We start from the raw sequence: 19739 nt of genomic DNA, 5'->3' as shown, positions 1-19739 counted from the left end.
TAACCAAACTTGGCACATAATGTCATCTCGCAGTATTGAATACTTTTCGTTTCTTGTTGGTAAGTTCTGCATTGCTTGTGTGTATGTTCCTCCAAAAGAATCATGGACACGGTTGTTGCATTCACTGACTAACTTCATGCAGAAACACAACTCATTACAAAACACTGCCTGTATATATATTCTTTTCAACCATACTTCACTTGCTTGATAACGGTGTTAGAACCTATACCGAAACCATCGATCCTAATCGTAATAAAGAAGTTGTTCGTCCATATGTCTCATCCTTACTCATTTCAAATACAGTTACATATTCTATCATAAACTGCAGATGTCAAAACAACACCAGGAATAACTTTTTTTAGTGCTGCAATTAGGCCATTTACAAAAAGGCCCAGTGAACATAGACACAGGAGCTAATGCATTGCACACAACCGGACATGTCATATTGGTGGGGGATATGAGTATTTCATGCTTGTTTTTTTTGTTTTGCATTGGGCATGTGTTTTCCTAAACCGGTAGTGCTCTAGAAAAGAAAGTGAAACAGGATCTATAATATCAACATTTTATTTCATAACTTCATATCATATACATGACATTATTTGTGAGGATAAAATACTCTGTATGATACGACACTAGATACACAGGACCACAACGCTGTCATCAACACATTTTCCAACTGAATATTTCCAGGATGGCTGAAAATGTGCTGACAATGTTGTTATGGAGACAAACACATAAAGCGAGATTACAAAGGATCCACCTCATCCACAGGCACTGATAACAGAAAACAAACTGAGCATGTCTCGTTATCCAGGTTAACAAAAACAATGTGTCTTGACCCAATGAGTGAGCGAATGAGTTTGATTTTAAGCCGCTTTTAGCAATATTCCAGCAATATCACGGCGGGGGACACCAGAAATGGGCTTCACACATTGTACCCATGTTGGGATTCGAACACGGGTCTTCGTCGTGACGAGCGCTTTAACCACTAGGCTACCCGACCGCCCCTCTTGACCCACTGACTGAAACATATATTGTCCCCAACCCAAATACCAATCGCGGACCACACGATTCTTTCATATTGCTATAGTTAATCTGTCAGATGAAATATAGTTATATGAAAGAATTGGGTGGCCCTTAACTATTTTTGAATAGCATATGAAATGGTCAGCCTGCCAGTAATTCCCATCTGTCATCCCCCGATCAGGATCCATACTTTCTTACAATATTTAAACTGAAGAATTGGTATCTTTGGTCACATTTGGCCATTTTCATACAAATATTCCTCCTAATGTTAGGTGTGAGGTAAAGTATCTTAAAATTGAATCTTTTACGTCAAGAGTGTACAAGATTCATACTACTTTCGCTTGGTTTCCTCAACTTACAATGACTAGATGGACCTGGGAAACACAAGTGAGTGGTCATAGAGTGATGTTGGAGGAAAGCCCTAGGCAGGCATTTACCTGAGTCTCTCTATGTGTGACTCCACAATCTCATCAATGATTTTGGGGGATCCCAGGTGTAATCATTGGGGTACCAAGATGACTGCTGAACCAAGAAATGAAGCATGTTTGAAGCTTTACGCTAATTATAGATGGAACTCTTGATGAAACGAAACATAATGACTTAGTAAAGAAAATCAGTGAGTGAGTATGGTTTTACGCCGCTTTTAGCAATATTCCAGCAATATCACAGCGGGGGACACCAGTTGTACCCATGTCGGGAATCAAACCCGGGTCTTCGGCGTGACGAGCGAACGCTTTAACCACTAGGCTACCCGCCCGCCCCTAAAGAAAATCAGACATGATGCTACATTGCATGGCCATAACTGAACTGGCTTCAATGTCATCTTTCATCCGTCTAACCTCAATTTTGTGCAATGTTCTGTCTTAGCCATTTTGCACCTTGAAACATAATCATGGTGAATCTGGGATTTTGAAGCTACAATAAAAGGTTTGATCGATATGAAATTACTCGAACGTTTGTCCATTACTAAGCAATTGAACGATCATTAGAAAGTATCCATAAAAACCTGACCATGTACTGAGAATGTCCATTTACCAGGTTCTGGCATGAGGAGTATCAGTATGCTTCCTCTCGATGCATGAAATACAACAGCAGAGCTAACTCAACATGTAGGATTCCAAAAACTATATATAAAATATACTGACAATATAAACATTATGGCTTTACACAAGGCTGATGCTGGACAGTTCTGGAAACAGTTGAAGGCACTATAAACATATAGTCACATTTCATCTCGTCATAAATTCTTCTCTGTTAAAGCAATATTATGGAATGAGTATTAACATGGAATCACATATGTGACAGAATGTAGCTGTGCCAACTTTAAAAAACATTGGAGTGCTATTATAAGGCGAAACTTGCTATTGTATTGTTTACTTTAATTGATTTAAACCAACCGGGATAAGCCCAAAACAACTTTCTGCTACTTCATATGTTTGATTAATTATTTCCTTTTGTCTCATGTGTCTAATCCATTTTCATTAGTATTTAGTTCCTTCTTCTCAATGAGTTGGTTGAACTGTAAACAATACAATATACAAGAGTGAGTGAGTGAGTTGGGTTTAACACCGCTTTTAACAGTATTCCAGTTATATCACAGCGTGTCAGCTTGATGTGGGAGGAAAGCCCGGAGTGATGCAGGTCTGACGTTTACTACTTTGGTGAAACCCACGAGCACGGGTATGGTGCTGACAAACCTTGAAACATAATCGGGGCGAAGCGGGATTGGAAACCCACAATCATAGGTTTCTGGTGTGCTCTTCACAGCGACTGGGCCGCCTGGGCCCCCAATATACAAGAAGTGTCACCTAAATAATGCCTCTCAGATCTTGATAATGCTGGAAGTGAAATTTCAACATATTTTGATTATGGATAGGACAAAACCTACTTGAACACGAGAAACCTTGAATAAAAAGAGATCCTTGGGTTCTTATTTCTTTTGTATTTCTATGAGAGAAGGCACCCTCCTTTGCACAACTAACACTGAACGAATGAAACATTTTGGAAGAACTTAAAAGTCAAGTCTTTCAAGTGGTCTACTAGGTTATGTTCATTAGACATAGCAAATATGGAAGCGGTATGTGGTGGTATAGAGTGAAAAGCAATTTTAGCATTCATGGCTTCATAATTTCCATACCACACCTGGAAGAACCATGTATGGATTGTCTCCCTTTGATACCTACCCAGCTGTCTGGGTTAAATGTCGTCGCTGATCCAATGAAGACTTTTACTTTCAATTAGTACAAAAATACCTCGACTGTTGCTTTAGCCTTGTTCTAGTGACACAGCAATGATTGTAGTTTCCAAAGCATCGGTAGGCAGGACGAATGGACTCATTCATTTAAACATCTTTTTGTTTGTTTTATTATAAAACTATTATTTCCAGGGTGTTTTTGAGAAATTCAATGGAAATTAGTATATATATACCCTCTAAACTTATGTCTCCTGCCTCTTTGCAAATTCACAAAAAGAATCTGTAGCACAAGGACAGAAATTTGTCTGTATTGAAATATGTATGAATAGGTATACCTTAACAACTAGCTTAACCTATCACTCCCTCATATGGAAGAACTCCAGAATCATTCTTTGGAAAAGGTCAAGCGCGAGTTCATTTACTGAGGACAGTGACAACAGCGGGACAGTGACAACAGCAAGACAGTGACAACGGCGGGACAGTGACAGAATCACACCAGGTACTATAGACAACAGCTTACACATACAGCTATAAAGGCATAATGATGGCACAATGATTCTTCTGTCTAAGAAAGGCACAACGTTGACATTATTTGATTTTTACATGGCTGATAAATGTAGTTACGGGTGAGTGAGTGAATGTTGTTTAATGCTGAAGTCACTAATATTCCAACTGTCACAGCATCCAGGAGTGGACTGTTACGTCAATCATTGTGTACCTCACCTGCTCTGGACCCACACTATACTGATGAAGGTGTTGATGACGAAATGGCTCCACTGATGCACTGATGTATCATGACACCTATCAGTATCTACAATGGTAATGAGGCAGATTTCTTTCAGAGGTGGCATTGACAAGCTGTCATGCCAATAAAGACAGGATGGAAATCCATGTCAACAATTTCCTCCAACATGACCATCAGTGCAGCCCTGGGTTAAACACTGTAACCCGCCGATCCTCAGTCAGCTGGTATGTCAAGCATGGGTACCACCTAATACTTACAGAAGCGATCAACTTTTGAATAACTGTTTTAATTGTCATAATTCCAGCAGTCATAAATGACTTGGAGGATTATGTTGCTCCAAAACGACTTACGTTGAGCATCAGTGCAGCCTAACCAATACACTGTGAGTACATGTGTGCAGCTCCTCCTCAACAACCCACCCATCCCATCCCATAATACAAAGTACTGAGGAAGGTGTTGATGACACTGGGAATGGATGATCAACTGATGCTCTAATGCATCATGACAATTGCCTGTATCTCACAGGAACACCAATGCAGTGATATTGACCCAATGATATTTACCTACATGTATTTTAACAGTGGCATTTACAAGCTATATCATCAACGAAAACAAGATCAAAATCAATAAGACAAGCCTTATGAAAATGAGCATCAGTGCAGCCCGAGATCGAACACTGTATGCATGTGTGTATTTCTGTGAACAGATTCAGTGTCAGTCTCCTCCGAAACAACAAACTATAAAGGAATGGAGACACTGAGGAATAAGTAACAGAGGCTGGAATAAGCAGGACTGTGGAATGCAGGAAACTGAAACGTGTCACTATACATGCTATAGTCGCCTCATCCTATGAGCAAATATAACAAATTAGAAAAAAGTTTCGGACACAAAAAATGACAACATAAAGTCTACCTCATTAATGAACTGGGGATCTACATGTGTTTTACCTGTGTGTAAGTAATGGAGCATCTAGAGTCAAGGATGAAGAATAAATGAGAAAATTGTAAAATTCATGACTAGCCTATGCTGTCATATAAAATCAAAAGTTTAAAAGTAGATAAAATTACTGTAAATTTGTTATAAGCATGTGAACCTTTTCAAGATTCTGTATTTGACATGTGAACGGTATTCCAGATAAGTACATGAGACAAAGTATACTCTTGTGAAACAGATACTATGTAGCACTAATACAACATTTTGAGCAATACAGACATAAATAAAAGCAATAGTATTGAGGTATGTGTACGGATATTTGCACCTTAGGTTATTTGATTTGTACATATTTCTCAAACTTTTCTTTTTAATTACTTGGTTCACTGTACGAAAACAGAAAATTGTTTCAGAAAAAAAAATTCCCTCCAAATCTGTTGAAATCTTCAAAGTCAAGCAAAATGGGAAGTGAAGTTAAAAAAAAATCAAACACTTTTCAGTTTACTCCAACAATACTTAAAAGAATTCTTTATAGACGTTTATCTTTCAAAAAAAAATTATAATTACATAACCAAACATGTAAACCAAGTGATCAAGAATGAAGGCTTGAGTATATAAATATAGCTGATATATACAGACATATCATCCTAAATGAATAATGATTATTACATACATAATAAAGGTTATCCCAAATACTTTTCAATATTTCATCCAAAAATAACCATGGGTAGTAAACCAAACAACCTATTTGTAACAGGAATTGCAAATATTCTGTCTCTCATGTTGCTAGTCTCTTGCAGAAAATCTCCTTGAAGATCACTACTGATTCTATAGCCCTCCAGGACTATAGTCTAGTCCTCACCACTTGAAATAGAATCACGAAATATTGCAATGATTAATTAACAGAGAAAGCTGCATGTGTGCTAATACTTATAAATTTATCGTCGCTATATGGCTGAAATAATGCCGATGTGATGTTAAATTTTAATTTGAACTTGCTCACTTATAAATTTGAAAACAAAGCCATTCCGCCATTCAAGAATATTACTTACAGTGATGACAAAAATTGCAAAGTGTGATTTTCGTGCAGTGTCTATGTTCTTAGTGATGAACATCATCATTGAGTTTTGATCACATGGTTAGAGTATGAGTGTGAATCGACAGTCAGGTGCGTGCGAGCGGTTATATATCAGTAGTTCTTCAAATACTACATCTGGACATACTTCTCTTTCAGTTTGTGCTGGTAATGAACCTCTGCTGCACACGCTGCTCAATATAGATGCTCGCCGCTACCAGATTGCCACTCTTCAGTCGGATTGTAACCACATGATCAAAACTGAATGATGATGTTTATCACAGAGAATATGGACATTTCTTGAAAATCTCACTTTGTAAGTTTTGTCTCAACTGTAAGTGATATTCCTTGTCGGCTGAATGGCTTGTTTGCACTTTTTAAGTATTAGCACATATGCAGCTATTCTCGTTAATTAATTATCGCAATATTTCATGATTCTATTTCAAGTGACGAGGACCATAAATAACCTTGATAGCTGTTGCATAATTAATTTGCTAATTTGAAATATATGTAGGCAATATGGTCCTAGGTCAAATACTTTCAATCTCATATACAAATAATACTGAAAAAGTTCAAATTTCTTTCCTTTTTTTGTTTTACAGCCAGAACAATTATTGTCATTTTCTATGGATTTAGCATTATGGAAAATAACACATAAATCCTATGTGTCATTGAAAATACGCTCTTTTTAAAAACCGTTGGCTTGTATGTTGTTATGTACAACAGTATTATATTTTATAACCTCAAATCTTCTTTTTTGAAAAAAAACCTTGAAAATAGACAAAAATGAAACAGTTTGGCCTAAATCCTCAAAAAAGCAGATCTGGTTGCCTCCAAACATGCAGAAACAAGACAAAAACAAGATAACAAAATAACACAGCCTTCCTGTTGAGATTTCCTTGTAGCAAGTGTGGTTAAAAGATGGTGGCAAAAGCCTCTGTTGTGACCACTGTATATACATAAATAAATAATTCCATAGGTTTGTCTGTACAATTCGTTCTAATATCACAATGGCACCACGCATTATTCCCAGCATAGGTCGTCTTTCCGTAATGTTGTTTGTAATTTTTTCATGTCTTTGAGAACGTCCAGTGAAACTTGTCGGGCACTGGCAGTGTGTTGCCGCGACGTTCGACTTGTACAGCACTGAGTTTTGGGGTTGGAATTGGAATGTGTACTTTCACAGGTTCTCCTAGCTGGGAAACTTGCCATGGCAGACTGAGGGCGTGGATGAGAAGGGGCATCTTTTGACTTTTTTGTCTTCATTTTTCGTTTCATATCTTCCACCTGTAAATGAAGAAAATTATGATTTATTTGATAAAAAGTGGCAAATATGTATTAAAACTAGAAAGGTGTTGCATCGCTGCAAAAACAGAAATAGCCCCATTCCTGTGATTTCCTGAATGCCTCAAAACTTTCCATCAGAAACCTGTCTATAAAGCGACCCCACATAGATAGATAGATAGATAGATAGATAGATAGATAGATAGATAGATAGATAGATAGATAGATAGATAGATAGATAGATAGATAGATAGATAGATAGATAGTTTCTTCTTAGTAGGTTTTTCCACATTTTAACAGTTTAACATACACAGAGCATTTATATTTGTCCATAGATTGTATTCAATTGCCATGGTACTTTCTGTTGGCAAACCACCTAGTAAATAGGACAGAAAGGTATCATCATCATTCCAGATACTAGAAAACGTTGTCACATCTAGTAAATCAATAATAGACTCAACAAGAATATTTCTTTGTTGTTGAGTCTTTTTACAATACATAAATACATGTTTGACAATATCAAAAGCAAATGTGCCGCATAAACATTCATCAGATTGTATACTGTAGGTGCTAAGACATAACAAAAATGCCAAATCATAGAAGTGTTCCGGTATAAAGCTGTACACACGTTTCTCTGAATCTACCGGTGATTCGGTTAATAATTACCCAATAATATAACTTTAAAGAATTTTTATACAATGATTAAAAGAACTGTATCTGAAACTATTATATTATCAGGAATAATTTATTCAAATATCATGTTACTCAGACTGACCTTCTGTTGATGCTGTCTGACTTTTGATATTTGTTGCCCTTTGACGTCCATCTTAACGATGAGACTGTCTAACTCCCTTTCCATGTCTTCCCTTGCCCGCAGGTCAGCCACCTCATTGATCTGCTTGACCAGTTCCTGGTGCTCGCTGGTGAAGGGAGAATATTATCCTCAACAACTATCTGAGTTATAGATTCATACATAACAGGTGTGGGCAGATCCAGACTTCTGTTACAGTCCCTTTGATGTTTTTGTAAAAACTAGTTCTCACAAATGGGAATGTGTAGCATCATTGATTGATTGTTTGTTGTTTAACGTTGCACTCAGCAGTGTTCCAGCTATATGACGGCGGTCTGAGAAATAATCGAGTCTGGACCAGACAATCCAGTGAATGACATCATGAGCATCGATCCTCAAAACTGAGAGACGATAACATGAATCAACCAAGTCAGCGAGCCTGACCACCCGATCCTTACGACAAGCATAGTCACCTTTTACGGCAAGCATGGGTTACTGAAGACCTATTCTACCCCGGATCTTCACAGGTGTGTAGCATCAAATATGACTCATCAAAAAAACATGTTCAGGTGCAAACTTTTTTTCAAAACTCCAACCAATAATTTGGGACTTGCCTGATATCAACAGATTCTAAAGCAAGTCATCTTGTTGTTTTGGCTGGAATCTAAACCTAAAAGGTCTTAAAACCAGAGTGATACAGCATACCGATCAGTCTGAAACACCAGCATGGCCATTGCGGTTTGCTTGTTGCTTAACTCAGCACTCATCAATATTGGGAATTTATTAATTTATTTTGGGAAATTTTACTGACATTTGCTGCACACTTGGGGCCGAATATCAGCTTTGGGGCAGGACTAGATAAATCTCTGTGAATCAACAGCAGTGATGGGCGCCTGTTATTTCACCCATCAATCATGACCACTGTCCACATGACCATTGATTCATTCCAGGCTCCAAAGTAATTATCTAAACATACAGTACACTACACCATTTAATTAATTTACAAGGACCCTAAAAATTAATTACTGGGGTCCTCTGAACCCCCACTTTTGTAAGTCAAGGTTTACCCTGATGACCATCTTACGGACGGCCTTCACCCGATGATCGACAGGAAGTTCTTCTTACCAGCTGAGCTGCCCAAACTCATCCTGCAGTGCTAGCAGGATGTCGGAGAGGTCGTTGTCGAGGCTGTTGCTGCTGGAGCTGGAGGAGGCGCTCTCGGTGCTGGGAATGTCACCATTCTGGTAGTGTTCCTGGCACAGGGCTGTGCTGTGGGTCTTCATCCAAGCAAGAACCCTTTGGACATTGGCGCCTACAGAATGGCTGGGGGTTGTTGCCTGTGTAGAAAAACGTCATAACTTACATTACATCAAGAACTTTACCATAAACAGCATGTGTCCAGAACGTTCATTACAGAATCAAACTTGATGGAGATACCATTAACCTGTACCTAAAGTAACGATTGAATTAAAACTTAGGTAATTATAATAACAAGAGGACGTCATTGATATCCTCCTCAATGGTAAATACTTGTCGTGAATATATCAACAAGTTACATATAAATAGTTTGCCATGGAAACTCAGTTTCACCAGTTCACCGCTAGACCTATCTGTGCACCAAGTTGGTAAAGATATATTGTATGGTTTTCAAGATCTGTTCCAGAAACGAGCACTACCAATATTTTCAGTCTAAGTCAAAGTTGTTGCCATGGAAACTTGAAAAATATTTTTGTCGAAAATCCAAAACAATCAAAAGGAACCAGTTCACCACTAGAGCTATCTATGTGCCAAGTTTAGTAAAGAAATACTGTAGGGTTTTCAATATTTGATCCAGAAGTGACACCTTGCATGGACATATGCACGAACGAACAGATGGACTGCATTGACCATTTTAATACCCCCTGCAAAACGTGTTGTGGTGGATAAAAAATAGTAGTCCTGCATCAATTTACCAATGTGCTATTAGAGATGTCACTCAAAGTGAAAGGGTAAATCCAGGGAATGTACTGGTATAACAATGACATATAGATTAATCCCACCAATAGAGAGCTGTAATTCTACAGCAGCCAATCAAATTCAAGGAAAAGTCCATCTCTGATAACGTCTAACCATACTAACCCTCCCAGCCACAAAGGGAATCTCTGCCAGGTTCAGCCTGTAGTGTTTGGAGGGTTCTGCCTTCCTGGTGTTGTGGTTGCTCGTCTTCTTGGGGGCCACTACTTTCTTCTTCTTCTTCTTTGTTGGCTTCTTGGCTTTCACCGGCGGTCGACCATTGGCCTCGGCAGCGAAGTACACTCTCTGAGCTGCAGCATCTGTTTCCCGCTGGAAGACGACATATTGGCATGAGTTGGACAGTAGGTCAGTTATATATCATGTCAGCTGGATGTTGGAGGAAAACCCAGTGTAAAGTAGATGGAAGACATATATAACAGGAATGAAAGCTTGACCACAGGTACGGTGCATACAGACCAAGGATCATAATCAGGGCAGAATCTGGGATTCAAACCCACAATAAGCAGATCCTAGCATTACAGTTTGTTTGTTTGTTGTTTAATCCCACACTCAGCAATATTCCAGCTATATGACAGCGGTCTGTAAATAATCAAGTCTGGACCAGACAATCAAGTGATTGACATCATGAGCATCGATCAATGCAATTGGGAAACGATGACATTCATAAACCAAGTCAGCGAGCCTGACCACCCGATCCCGTTAGCCGCCTCTTACAACAAGCATAGTCGCCTTTTACGACAAGCATGGGTTGCTGAAAACCTATCCCAGATCCTAGCATTACAAAGAGATACAACTGAAAGGTTAAAGGTTAACTGACCTACCATACTCAGATACACTGGAGCTGAACTATCAATAGCAAGAACATTAATGCTTTAATATTTCAAGCATCATAACCTACTTGGAGAAATATTCAAACATGTTAAATGCCAAAGGAAGAGGTGTGCAAGCAGATAATTTTTCCTTTGCAACCAAAAAACTTGTAATATATGTCTTATCTTTGATACCTTAGTGAAGTGAGGACGTTCACAGGGGCAATAACGCATCTAAGATTTAATGCATGTAACAGATGGATGAAGGGCACAGGGCCACTCTTGCCCATTAATCCAGTACCTCTGCAGCTCTCTGTTGTGTCATCCTTCTGGTCAACCGTTCATCTCTCAGCTTGTCTTCCAGTTCTCGTATCTTGGACTGGAGAAGAAACACTACACTTGTACTTGTCTTGTAATTGACAAATGTCAATACATGGACAAGGTATAGAAGTGATATGAAACAATACCGTGCCTCATATCCAGAATTAACTGTAGCATTTGCTTTAATGTCCCATCTATTGGTAAATCAAACTGTTCACATGTCTCGCAGTCCTCCCTGGAAAGATGAACATTCTCAATAGTCTGTCCAGTTTGAGGCATTTGACATACTTCAACCAATTTTCCACCCTTCAAGATAACCAAGCAATAACCAAAATCCAAACAATAATCATAATAATTGAAAGTCTTAACTCAACATGATCAAATGATGGTAAGCTTCTCATTCACTTCGACATCTCCTTATACACGGCATGTGTAACATACCTCTGCTAGATTCTGCGTGGCTGTCAGCTTGAGGTGTTCTCGCTCCAGTTCGGAGATGCGTTCCGCTTGAATCTTGAACTTCCTGGGCATTACCTCCTCCCTCTGCTGTTCCACGACGACGGTGCGGGCGACGGTGTCCAGGCGGTCCCGCTCCACATTGTGCACCATCTTCCTCATGTAGTTCAGCTGCTTCTCGAGGACGTCACACTTCGTCTCCGCGGCCGACAACTGCGACCCCAACTCTAAGAAAAGAATGAGTGTTTGTTTGTTTCATTCGTTGTTTAACGCCGAACTAAGAAATTTTAAAGCCATATGGCAGCAGTCTGTAAATAATCGAGTCTGGACCAGATAATCCAGTGATTACCATCATGGACATCGATCCACGCAATTGCCTGACCACCTGATCCTGTTAGTTGCCTCTTTCGACAAGCATAGTTGCCTCTTACAGCAAGCATGAAGACATATTCTACCCCAGATCTTCAAGGGTCTGACAAAAGATTGAGTGGTTGCAGATGAACATCACCAAATTACACTGCATCTTTACAGGCACCGACTGGGCACATGACTGTGTACATAATGCTCGGGTTTGTGGATGCTATCATACTTTCTTGTTGTATTTTGTGTTCTCTTACAAGATTAGTCTGAACACTTCTCCTGCAGGTTTCATTGTTTTTTTCAATACTGAGAGTTTAGCCCAGATGTTGCACTGGACAGAAAGATAGGTTTATGGATAGTTTACTTGATAAAGGAACCAGAAATTGTACCGAAATGACAGGGTTTGATTTGATGAACTTGACTTAACCTGCACTGTTACACAGGACACAGGGATGAGTGATATAGTATGGTAAATAACAGGGATGGGTATTGGCAGAAATTCCGTATTGAAAAATATTGCAATACAAACTGAAGTATTGCGATACGTATTGCAATATATTGCAGCTCCCACTTTGTAATGACTTCACAGCTGAAGTGGATGACAATGCCACACGTTACGATGTTGGATGACGATGATGATGTTGTTAAATTGGTTGTTCCGCCAGATCATTTGTGCAGTGCAGATTTTACAAACTGCAGTGTTTCTATTGACTATCCCATCCTCCACAAGCTTTTTAAGCCAAAATGTTTTCAAATACCCGCCTTTCTTCTATCGTTCGTAAGGGTTAGTCAGACACAAATTTAATTTTTTTTTACACTTGTGCAACCACATGTGCATGTATACATAAATATTAGGTTGCATTTTTCAATAATAGGTTGCACTGGTGCTAAATCAAGCCATGATTTCAATCATTGAAATAACAAAGGGGAAATCCACAAGACAATCCTGTCTGTGTTGATGCTACAGCTAGAAGGTGCCCTCACCCTTGGTCTGTCTGTTGACGAGGATGCTGGTGGAGTCCTTGTTGTCCTGCTCCCCCTGCAGCATGTCCTTGTAGCGGGACGTCTCCGACGCCAGCGACTTCAGGTTGTTCTCTGCCGCAGACCGTTCCAGCTCCAGCTTCCGGACCTTGTCCTGAAGATTCCGCAGAGCTGAGACCACCGCTGCAGGGAGTGAGTGAGTGAATTATGAATATGTGGCTTTCAGCAGTAACAAATCAATGTCATACTAGGTGCATCCAGCATAGCCGCAGTGTTTTATACTTTTCTCGATATATTTTACGGGTGTAACAATACAGCAAGGTCATGATACGATACATATCACAATATATAAGTCACGATATATGTATTGTGATACTCATATTTACGTCAAATCACATGGAAACTTCTTGCCAAGACAAATTTCAAGGAACTTTCAAAACTTTAAGCTAACTACAGATACATGTTAGCAACGAAACATGCAATGAACTATATGATGATGTGGGCAGTGCCTGAGAACCAACACTATTATTTTTTTTAGCCTAAGCTACAGTTATTCATGTGATTAGCGAGAAAACTATGAATGTTTCTTCAGCGTGCGAAAACACATAACAAGGGGATATATGTTGTATTAATGTGTTATGTTGTTTTGATTTTTTTTCAACAAAAAGTAAGTTCAAGGTAAGTTTTTTCAATATGCTTTAACATGGGGAAAGGGTCAGACATTGCACGCTAGTGACAGTTGTCCTTGTGTTAAGGGAATGGGGGGGGTGAAGTTTATGGCAGTATTGCATGAAGCGTGGAAGCTATGCCTAATTTTTTTAAAGTACTGATTTAACTTTGAAATTTTACTGCATCCGACATCTTTGTTTATTTGACTTATTGACTTTTGCCATTGACTTATTACATTTCTTAGGCCCAAGTCATTGACCTGTATACAGCCTATTGTGTCAAAATCACTGATCGTATCATCGCATGAAAACTCACGAGCCACTGGTGCACTGATGTATCGTTTCACCCCTAATATATTTGATATCAAAAGACACTAGGGTGATATTCTCTATTTATCACTAAGATGACTTTCACTCCCACAATATGCATACACTGTCATTAGGTCAAGACATAATTGGTGTACTTTACAAGAAAAAAGACTCTTATGAAGTTTGAGAACTCAAGTACTTCTTCAGGTTTGTGTAAACCTAAACAATGATAACAACAATTTTAACAGTCTGCCGTCTGTGAAGTATGTGTGGGAGCCAGCATGACATACATGCAAACAGGGAGTACTGTTCAACACCACTGTCAGCAATATTTCAGTGATATCAAGGAAACCTGTAAATACAGAGTCTTAGCGTTTGTTTTGTTTGTTTGTTGTTTAACGCCTCACTCAGCAATATTCCAGCTTTACGATGGCGGTCTGCATATAATCGTGTCTGGACCAGACAATACAGTGATTGACGTCATGCACATCGATCCACGCAATTGGGATCGATGACATGCATCAACCAAGTCAGCGAGCCTGACCACACAATCCCGTTTACGGCAATAAAGTTTGCTTGAAAAACTAAAACATTCATGATACACGGTTCAGTTTCCCTATTGTCTACAACATGGCATAAGCGTATTACGCAATATGCATACACTGTCATTTAGTCAAGACAGCACGCCTGAAACACAGTACAGGTATTGGACTCCAAGTAAAGAGAAGCATGGTACTAGATGGAGTCTTGCAGGTTCCTACCATCTCGGTTATTCTCTGGATATGATGAAGACAGTTTGCCCGCTGCTCTCCTGAACTCTGTGTTGATGAAGGGGTGTGTGGAGGGGTACTCGTGGTACTGGGTGAGGCTGATGGAGTTGTCCTGGACAGACGTGTCATACAGCGACCCCGGGGACATGGGGAACTTCTGGCTGGAGCTCATTGCCTCCTGAAACACACAACAGTCCAACCAGTTAGTCCAAATCTCAATCAGCATGTTCAGAGTAAACAATTAACAATATCATACCTCTTGTTTCAGGAATGTAAAAAGTGCTATATTACTTAGCCAGTCACGAACATCTATTGGTTGGTTGGTTGGTTTGTTGTTTAACGCCACACTCAGCAATATTACAGCTATATGACAGCGGTCTGTAAATATTGGAGTCTGGACCAGACAATCCAATGATTAATGTCATGAGCATCGATCCATGCAATTGGGACCGATGACATGCCTTTTACAACAAGCATAGCCACCGTTTACGGTAAGCATGGGTTGCTGAAGACCTATTCTACCCCGGAATCTTCACGGGTCCCAAACATCTATAGAAAGGATACTAAAAGACAACTTCAGGCAATAGTTTTGCAGGTACTGAAGTACAACCCCTATTTTGCACACCAGATAAAAAAGTTGCTCATATGCGACAGAATAATTCTTAAATAGGTCTAATTATAGGTTTTAAAATAGCCCATAGACTGGAATCAAAAATAGATTTAACACTAACAAAAAAGTATCAATGCCCATTGACTCATTAAGTTATCTGGAGCAGTGACAAAACCAACCACATCAACAACTGTCAGCCAGACATTGCCAGCTGTGAGTGAATCAGTGATAAGCCGTCTATTGCAGCCTGTGATTAGTGATCTGTCACCAGATGGTTTTTAAAAAATGACTAGCGATAGAAACTAACAGTTTTAGTCCACTAGTCCTTATAACGATAGCACACAGCAAAACCCTCAAACATGGCAAATTTCTACTTGTCCTTATGATACCTTAACTATTGGGCAGTGTTGCAAGGACTACAGGACCAGTGCCAATTTCTAACGCTGAATGCCCTGTCTCTTTAACAATTCCACAGACTCAAGTGAAACCCTAAATATATCCAGAATTTCTACCTCATTGATCTGGTAATAGAAGCCAAATGATGATGAACAAAACAGGACCTGCCCGAAACCCATTTTTGTATCTATTTATCTGGTTTTTTTCAGTTGTTTCAGCTGAGTCTACATGACATGCTTCAGATGTAATCAACTTATGTCAGATACTTCCCACTGTTGCAGCTGTCACTAAGAAAACAGAAGAATATTAAACGTTCCAGCTATTTCTTTGGTACAAAGTCTTAAACAGACTACTAAACACACTGGTTGTTTATCCTTTTGTTCATACAGGCAAGTGAGTGAATACTTTTTAATGCCACAGTTTGCAATATTCCATCTTAATCTATACATATAGGGCTAGGCAAACTGGTGGTTGATAGCATGGGTACAATATGACACACAATCTGCACGATTAGCCAGGTCACTCACGGTAATCGTGTTATGCTTAGAAGTCTTCAACAAGCATTGGATCCCAATTGGGTGGATCGATGCTCATGATATCAATCACTGGATTGTCTGGTCCAGACTTGATTATTTACAGACCACCGTCATATAGCTGGAATATTGCTGAGTGCGGCGTTAAACAACAAATCAATCAATCAATCAAATCAACAAGCATTGGTACTCGGGATATATTCTCTCTGGAATCCTATCCGAATAATCAGTCAAGGTACACTAAACATGCTAAATATAACCGAAAGTATTTGAGCATGATACTTTTGTTGCCATAGTTACTCTCGCACCATATATCATCTCTTATACATAAATTTAAGCAATATATTCACCTTGTTCACCATCCATCACTTTACATTGCTCAAGTCATTATTGAACAGTATATTATGGTAAATACATTAGATTTATATATACTAGTCCTATAGTCCTTGCCAAACTGCCCAATATCAGGTATCATAAGGGTTGGTAGAAATGTCCCCTTTTTAAGGGTTTTGTTATACGTTATCATTATAAGGACTAGGTGACTAGACATGTTAGTTTCTAACCCTGAATGAATGGTCACAATTTGAAACAGTGTACATTTAATTGGACAAAGACATGCAAAAATGAAACTAAATCTCCTTCCATTGGAAGACATTTGTAAAAATCAGTTTACATGCACAATTAGGTCATAAACGTTGTAGCCAGATCAGTTACCATAACAGTTCATGAATAACATCATGTGCATCATTAACCAGCAGTATCCTGGATACTACGTGTCACCAACTACAAACACGAAACTGAGACACTTCCTTGGAGGCCATTCTTTAGCAAACTAAAATGTCGTATTTGCTTCTCTGTTTATCTAAGAAACTGAAATCTAATTTCAAGCTATTTCCTGTCAGTAATTGTATGACAATACCCAGTGCATTGAACACACTCACAATTTGAGCATGCTGTTCTCAAAGACCGGAATGTGTTGAAAATATAAAGCACTGAATACACTAATATAAAAGCAAGTGCTTTGTTGATCCATACATATCATCCAATCTTAACCAAGTGACGAAACAATAATACTAAATGCAGCGTTTGAAACTAACGGTTTTAGACCACTAGACCTTACAATGATAACATATAGCAAAACCCTTAAAAAGAGCAAATTTCTACTCGTCCTTATGATACATTAACTTTTGGGCAGTTTGGCAAGGACTATAGGACTAGTGCCAATTTCTAACACTGAAATGATTTCAATACCCTGTTCTTGAAAAAACAAGATTGACAAATGTTGACAATATTCAGAATATTGTTACCATGGTTATAATGTCTGTCTGATAAAGCAATGCCAATACTTTTACAGTACATTTTCCACTTTCATAAGATGTTTAAGTACAAATCATCGCAACTGTACACTAGGGCTGCAACAAATACACTATGAGGCGAATATGATTTCTATCACGATTATAGGGTAATGAATACAAACATTAATTCACGAATACAAAAACAAGTCAGCAGTTGATGTATTATGATGATTATTTGTTACATTCAGTGAAACATTAACAACATAAAATACTTGACATGATTTGTTGATTATTAATATATTAAACATTTATATACTGCACTTATCCAGGTACTAGTATCTGCTCAAAAGTGACAATGACCAGTGACCACAGTACTGTCAAATTAAATATTATCAGAGTGCTGTCTTTGAAAGAAATCTATTCATATCATATATGTGTTTAAGGATATTTTTAGGTACGGGTATGTAAATACACATGATTGCATATTCATAAATATTTGATTCTGGTGTCCACAAATAACGAATTCAATTCATGAATGGATGCGGTTTGAATCACTGAATATTTGAGTGAATCGTAACAGCCCTATTGTTCACCCAACTAATTGAACGATGATCAGTTAATCCAGGCTCTGAAACTGTTAACTAGTGTGGAGGAATTTTCTTGTTTGTATTTACATTTTTATTTCTGGATGACTGGACAGATGGGAGATTCCAGGAAAGCTTAAGGCTCCTTGGAAGAAAAAGTGAGAGTTGGAACACACGACACCAGGTATTTCAGTACACTACTGACGCTATGCTCATTTACACACAGACACTATCACCTGTACATGTACATATAATGCATGTGGTATAGGGTAGATAACTGTGGATAGGTGTGACAGTAAATAATAACTAACTACCTACATACTGTCATTACAATATCAAACAATCCATGCTATAATATCCATTCAGTTGAGGATTTGGGTGATGGAAATTGACCGCAATGTAATATATCACAACATGCTTCCCAAATAACGTCTAAATTAGTTCAAGGAGTTCTTGATGAAATTGGTGTACTTTACAAGAAAAAAGACTCTTTTCTTTAAGTTCAGGTACACTCAAGTACTCTCATGAAATTCGAGTACTTCTTCAGGTTTGTGTAAACCTAAACAATGAAAATAACAATTTTAACAGTCTGCCGTCTGTGAAGTATGTGTGGGAGCCAGCATGACATACATGCAAACAGGGAGTACTGTTCACCACCACTGTCAGCAATATTTCAGTGATATCAAGGCAACCTGTAAATACAGAGTCTTAGTGTTTGTTTTGTTTGTTTGTTGTTTAATCAGCAATATTCCAGCTATACAACGTCAGTCTGCAAATAATCGTGTCTGGACCAGACAATACAGTGATTGAAGTCATGCACATCGATCTGAGCAATTGGGATCGAAGACATGCATCAAACAAGTCAGCGAGTCTGACCAATCAACCCGTTTGTCGACAAGCATCGTCGCCTTTTACAGCAATAAAGTTTGCTTGAAAAACTAAAACATTCATGATACAAGTTTCAGTTTCCCTGTTCACAACATGGCATAAGCGTATTATGCAAACATATCTCCTCCTAAACATGTTATAACAACTCATAACAAAACACAAAGGACTGTAATAAGTTGTCACATGACCACACAAGAACATCTCAACTGTAGCAAAAAACATTTCCCCTCTACATTCATGAATAGGTATAGTCCAAACTTGAATATGAATAGCCTAACAAAAATTTCACTTTCAACATGTTGAACACTTAAGCAAACACTTCGGACCTAATCCTCTCTTCAATGAGAACTGACAATCTGCAGTCATGACCTGCTCAACAGGATTCTTATAAATCACTCAGTTTGTCTGTTTGTTTTTACTTACGCTAACATTGACAAGAGGGTTCTCCACTATGAACACTCTCCAGGGTCGGGCCAAACACTCCAGCTCAATCCCGCTGGCGACTCCACAATGGAGGATTTACAACTGGGAGTTTATTATGCAAGGCATAGTGTTGGCTATTATCACAAGGAATGTATTCACTCCATCATAAAGACTACGACACGGGGCGGAGATTATCAAAGCATTGAGCACGTATGTAGCTCTTATACAACTTGCTGATGTGGATAAAAGTGCATTCACTCACGTACAGGAGCTTGGAGA

The 19739-nt window shown here is 38.7% G+C and overlaps 1 protein-coding gene across 2 annotated transcripts in view; it reads right to left on the bottom strand.

The window, feature by feature from the left end:
- Positions 1 to 548: 548 nt before the first annotated feature.
- LOC124141451 (centrosomal protein of 57 kDa-like) overlaps positions 549 to 19739 on the bottom strand; it is a 33573-nt gene continuing 14382 nt past the window's right edge. The window contains exons 1-9 of one of the 2 annotated variants that reach the window (XM_046509474.2): positions 19461 to 19571; positions 14723 to 14909; positions 12988 to 13167; positions 11629 to 11870; positions 11168 to 11245; positions 10163 to 10366; positions 9170 to 9381; positions 8030 to 8174; positions 549 to 7257 (exon numbers count right to left, since the gene is read on the bottom strand). In XM_046509474.2, coding sequence (XP_046365430.2) covers positions 6994 to 7257; positions 8030 to 8174; positions 9170 to 9381; positions 10163 to 10366; positions 11168 to 11245; positions 11629 to 11870; positions 12988 to 13167; positions 14723 to 14903 — 1506 coding nt within the window. In that variant the 5' untranslated portion in view covers positions 14904 to 14909; positions 19461 to 19571 and the 3' untranslated portion in view covers positions 549 to 6993. Of the gene's footprint in view, positions 7258 to 8029; positions 8175 to 9169; positions 9382 to 10162; positions 10367 to 11167; positions 11246 to 11628; positions 11871 to 12987; positions 13168 to 14722; positions 14910 to 19460; positions 19572 to 19739 lie in introns of those variants that run through there. The other variant, XM_046509472.2, reaches the window with a different exon arrangement.

Source organism: Haliotis rufescens, unplaced genomic scaffold (assembly GCF_023055435.1).
Source record: "Haliotis rufescens isolate VD_foot unplaced genomic scaffold, xgHalRufe1.0.p SCAF_26, whole genome shotgun sequence".
NCBI classification, from domain to species: Eukaryota; Metazoa; Mollusca; class Gastropoda; order Lepetellida; family Haliotidae; genus Haliotis; species Haliotis rufescens.
This window is presented reverse-complemented; position numbering and strand designations above follow the sequence as displayed.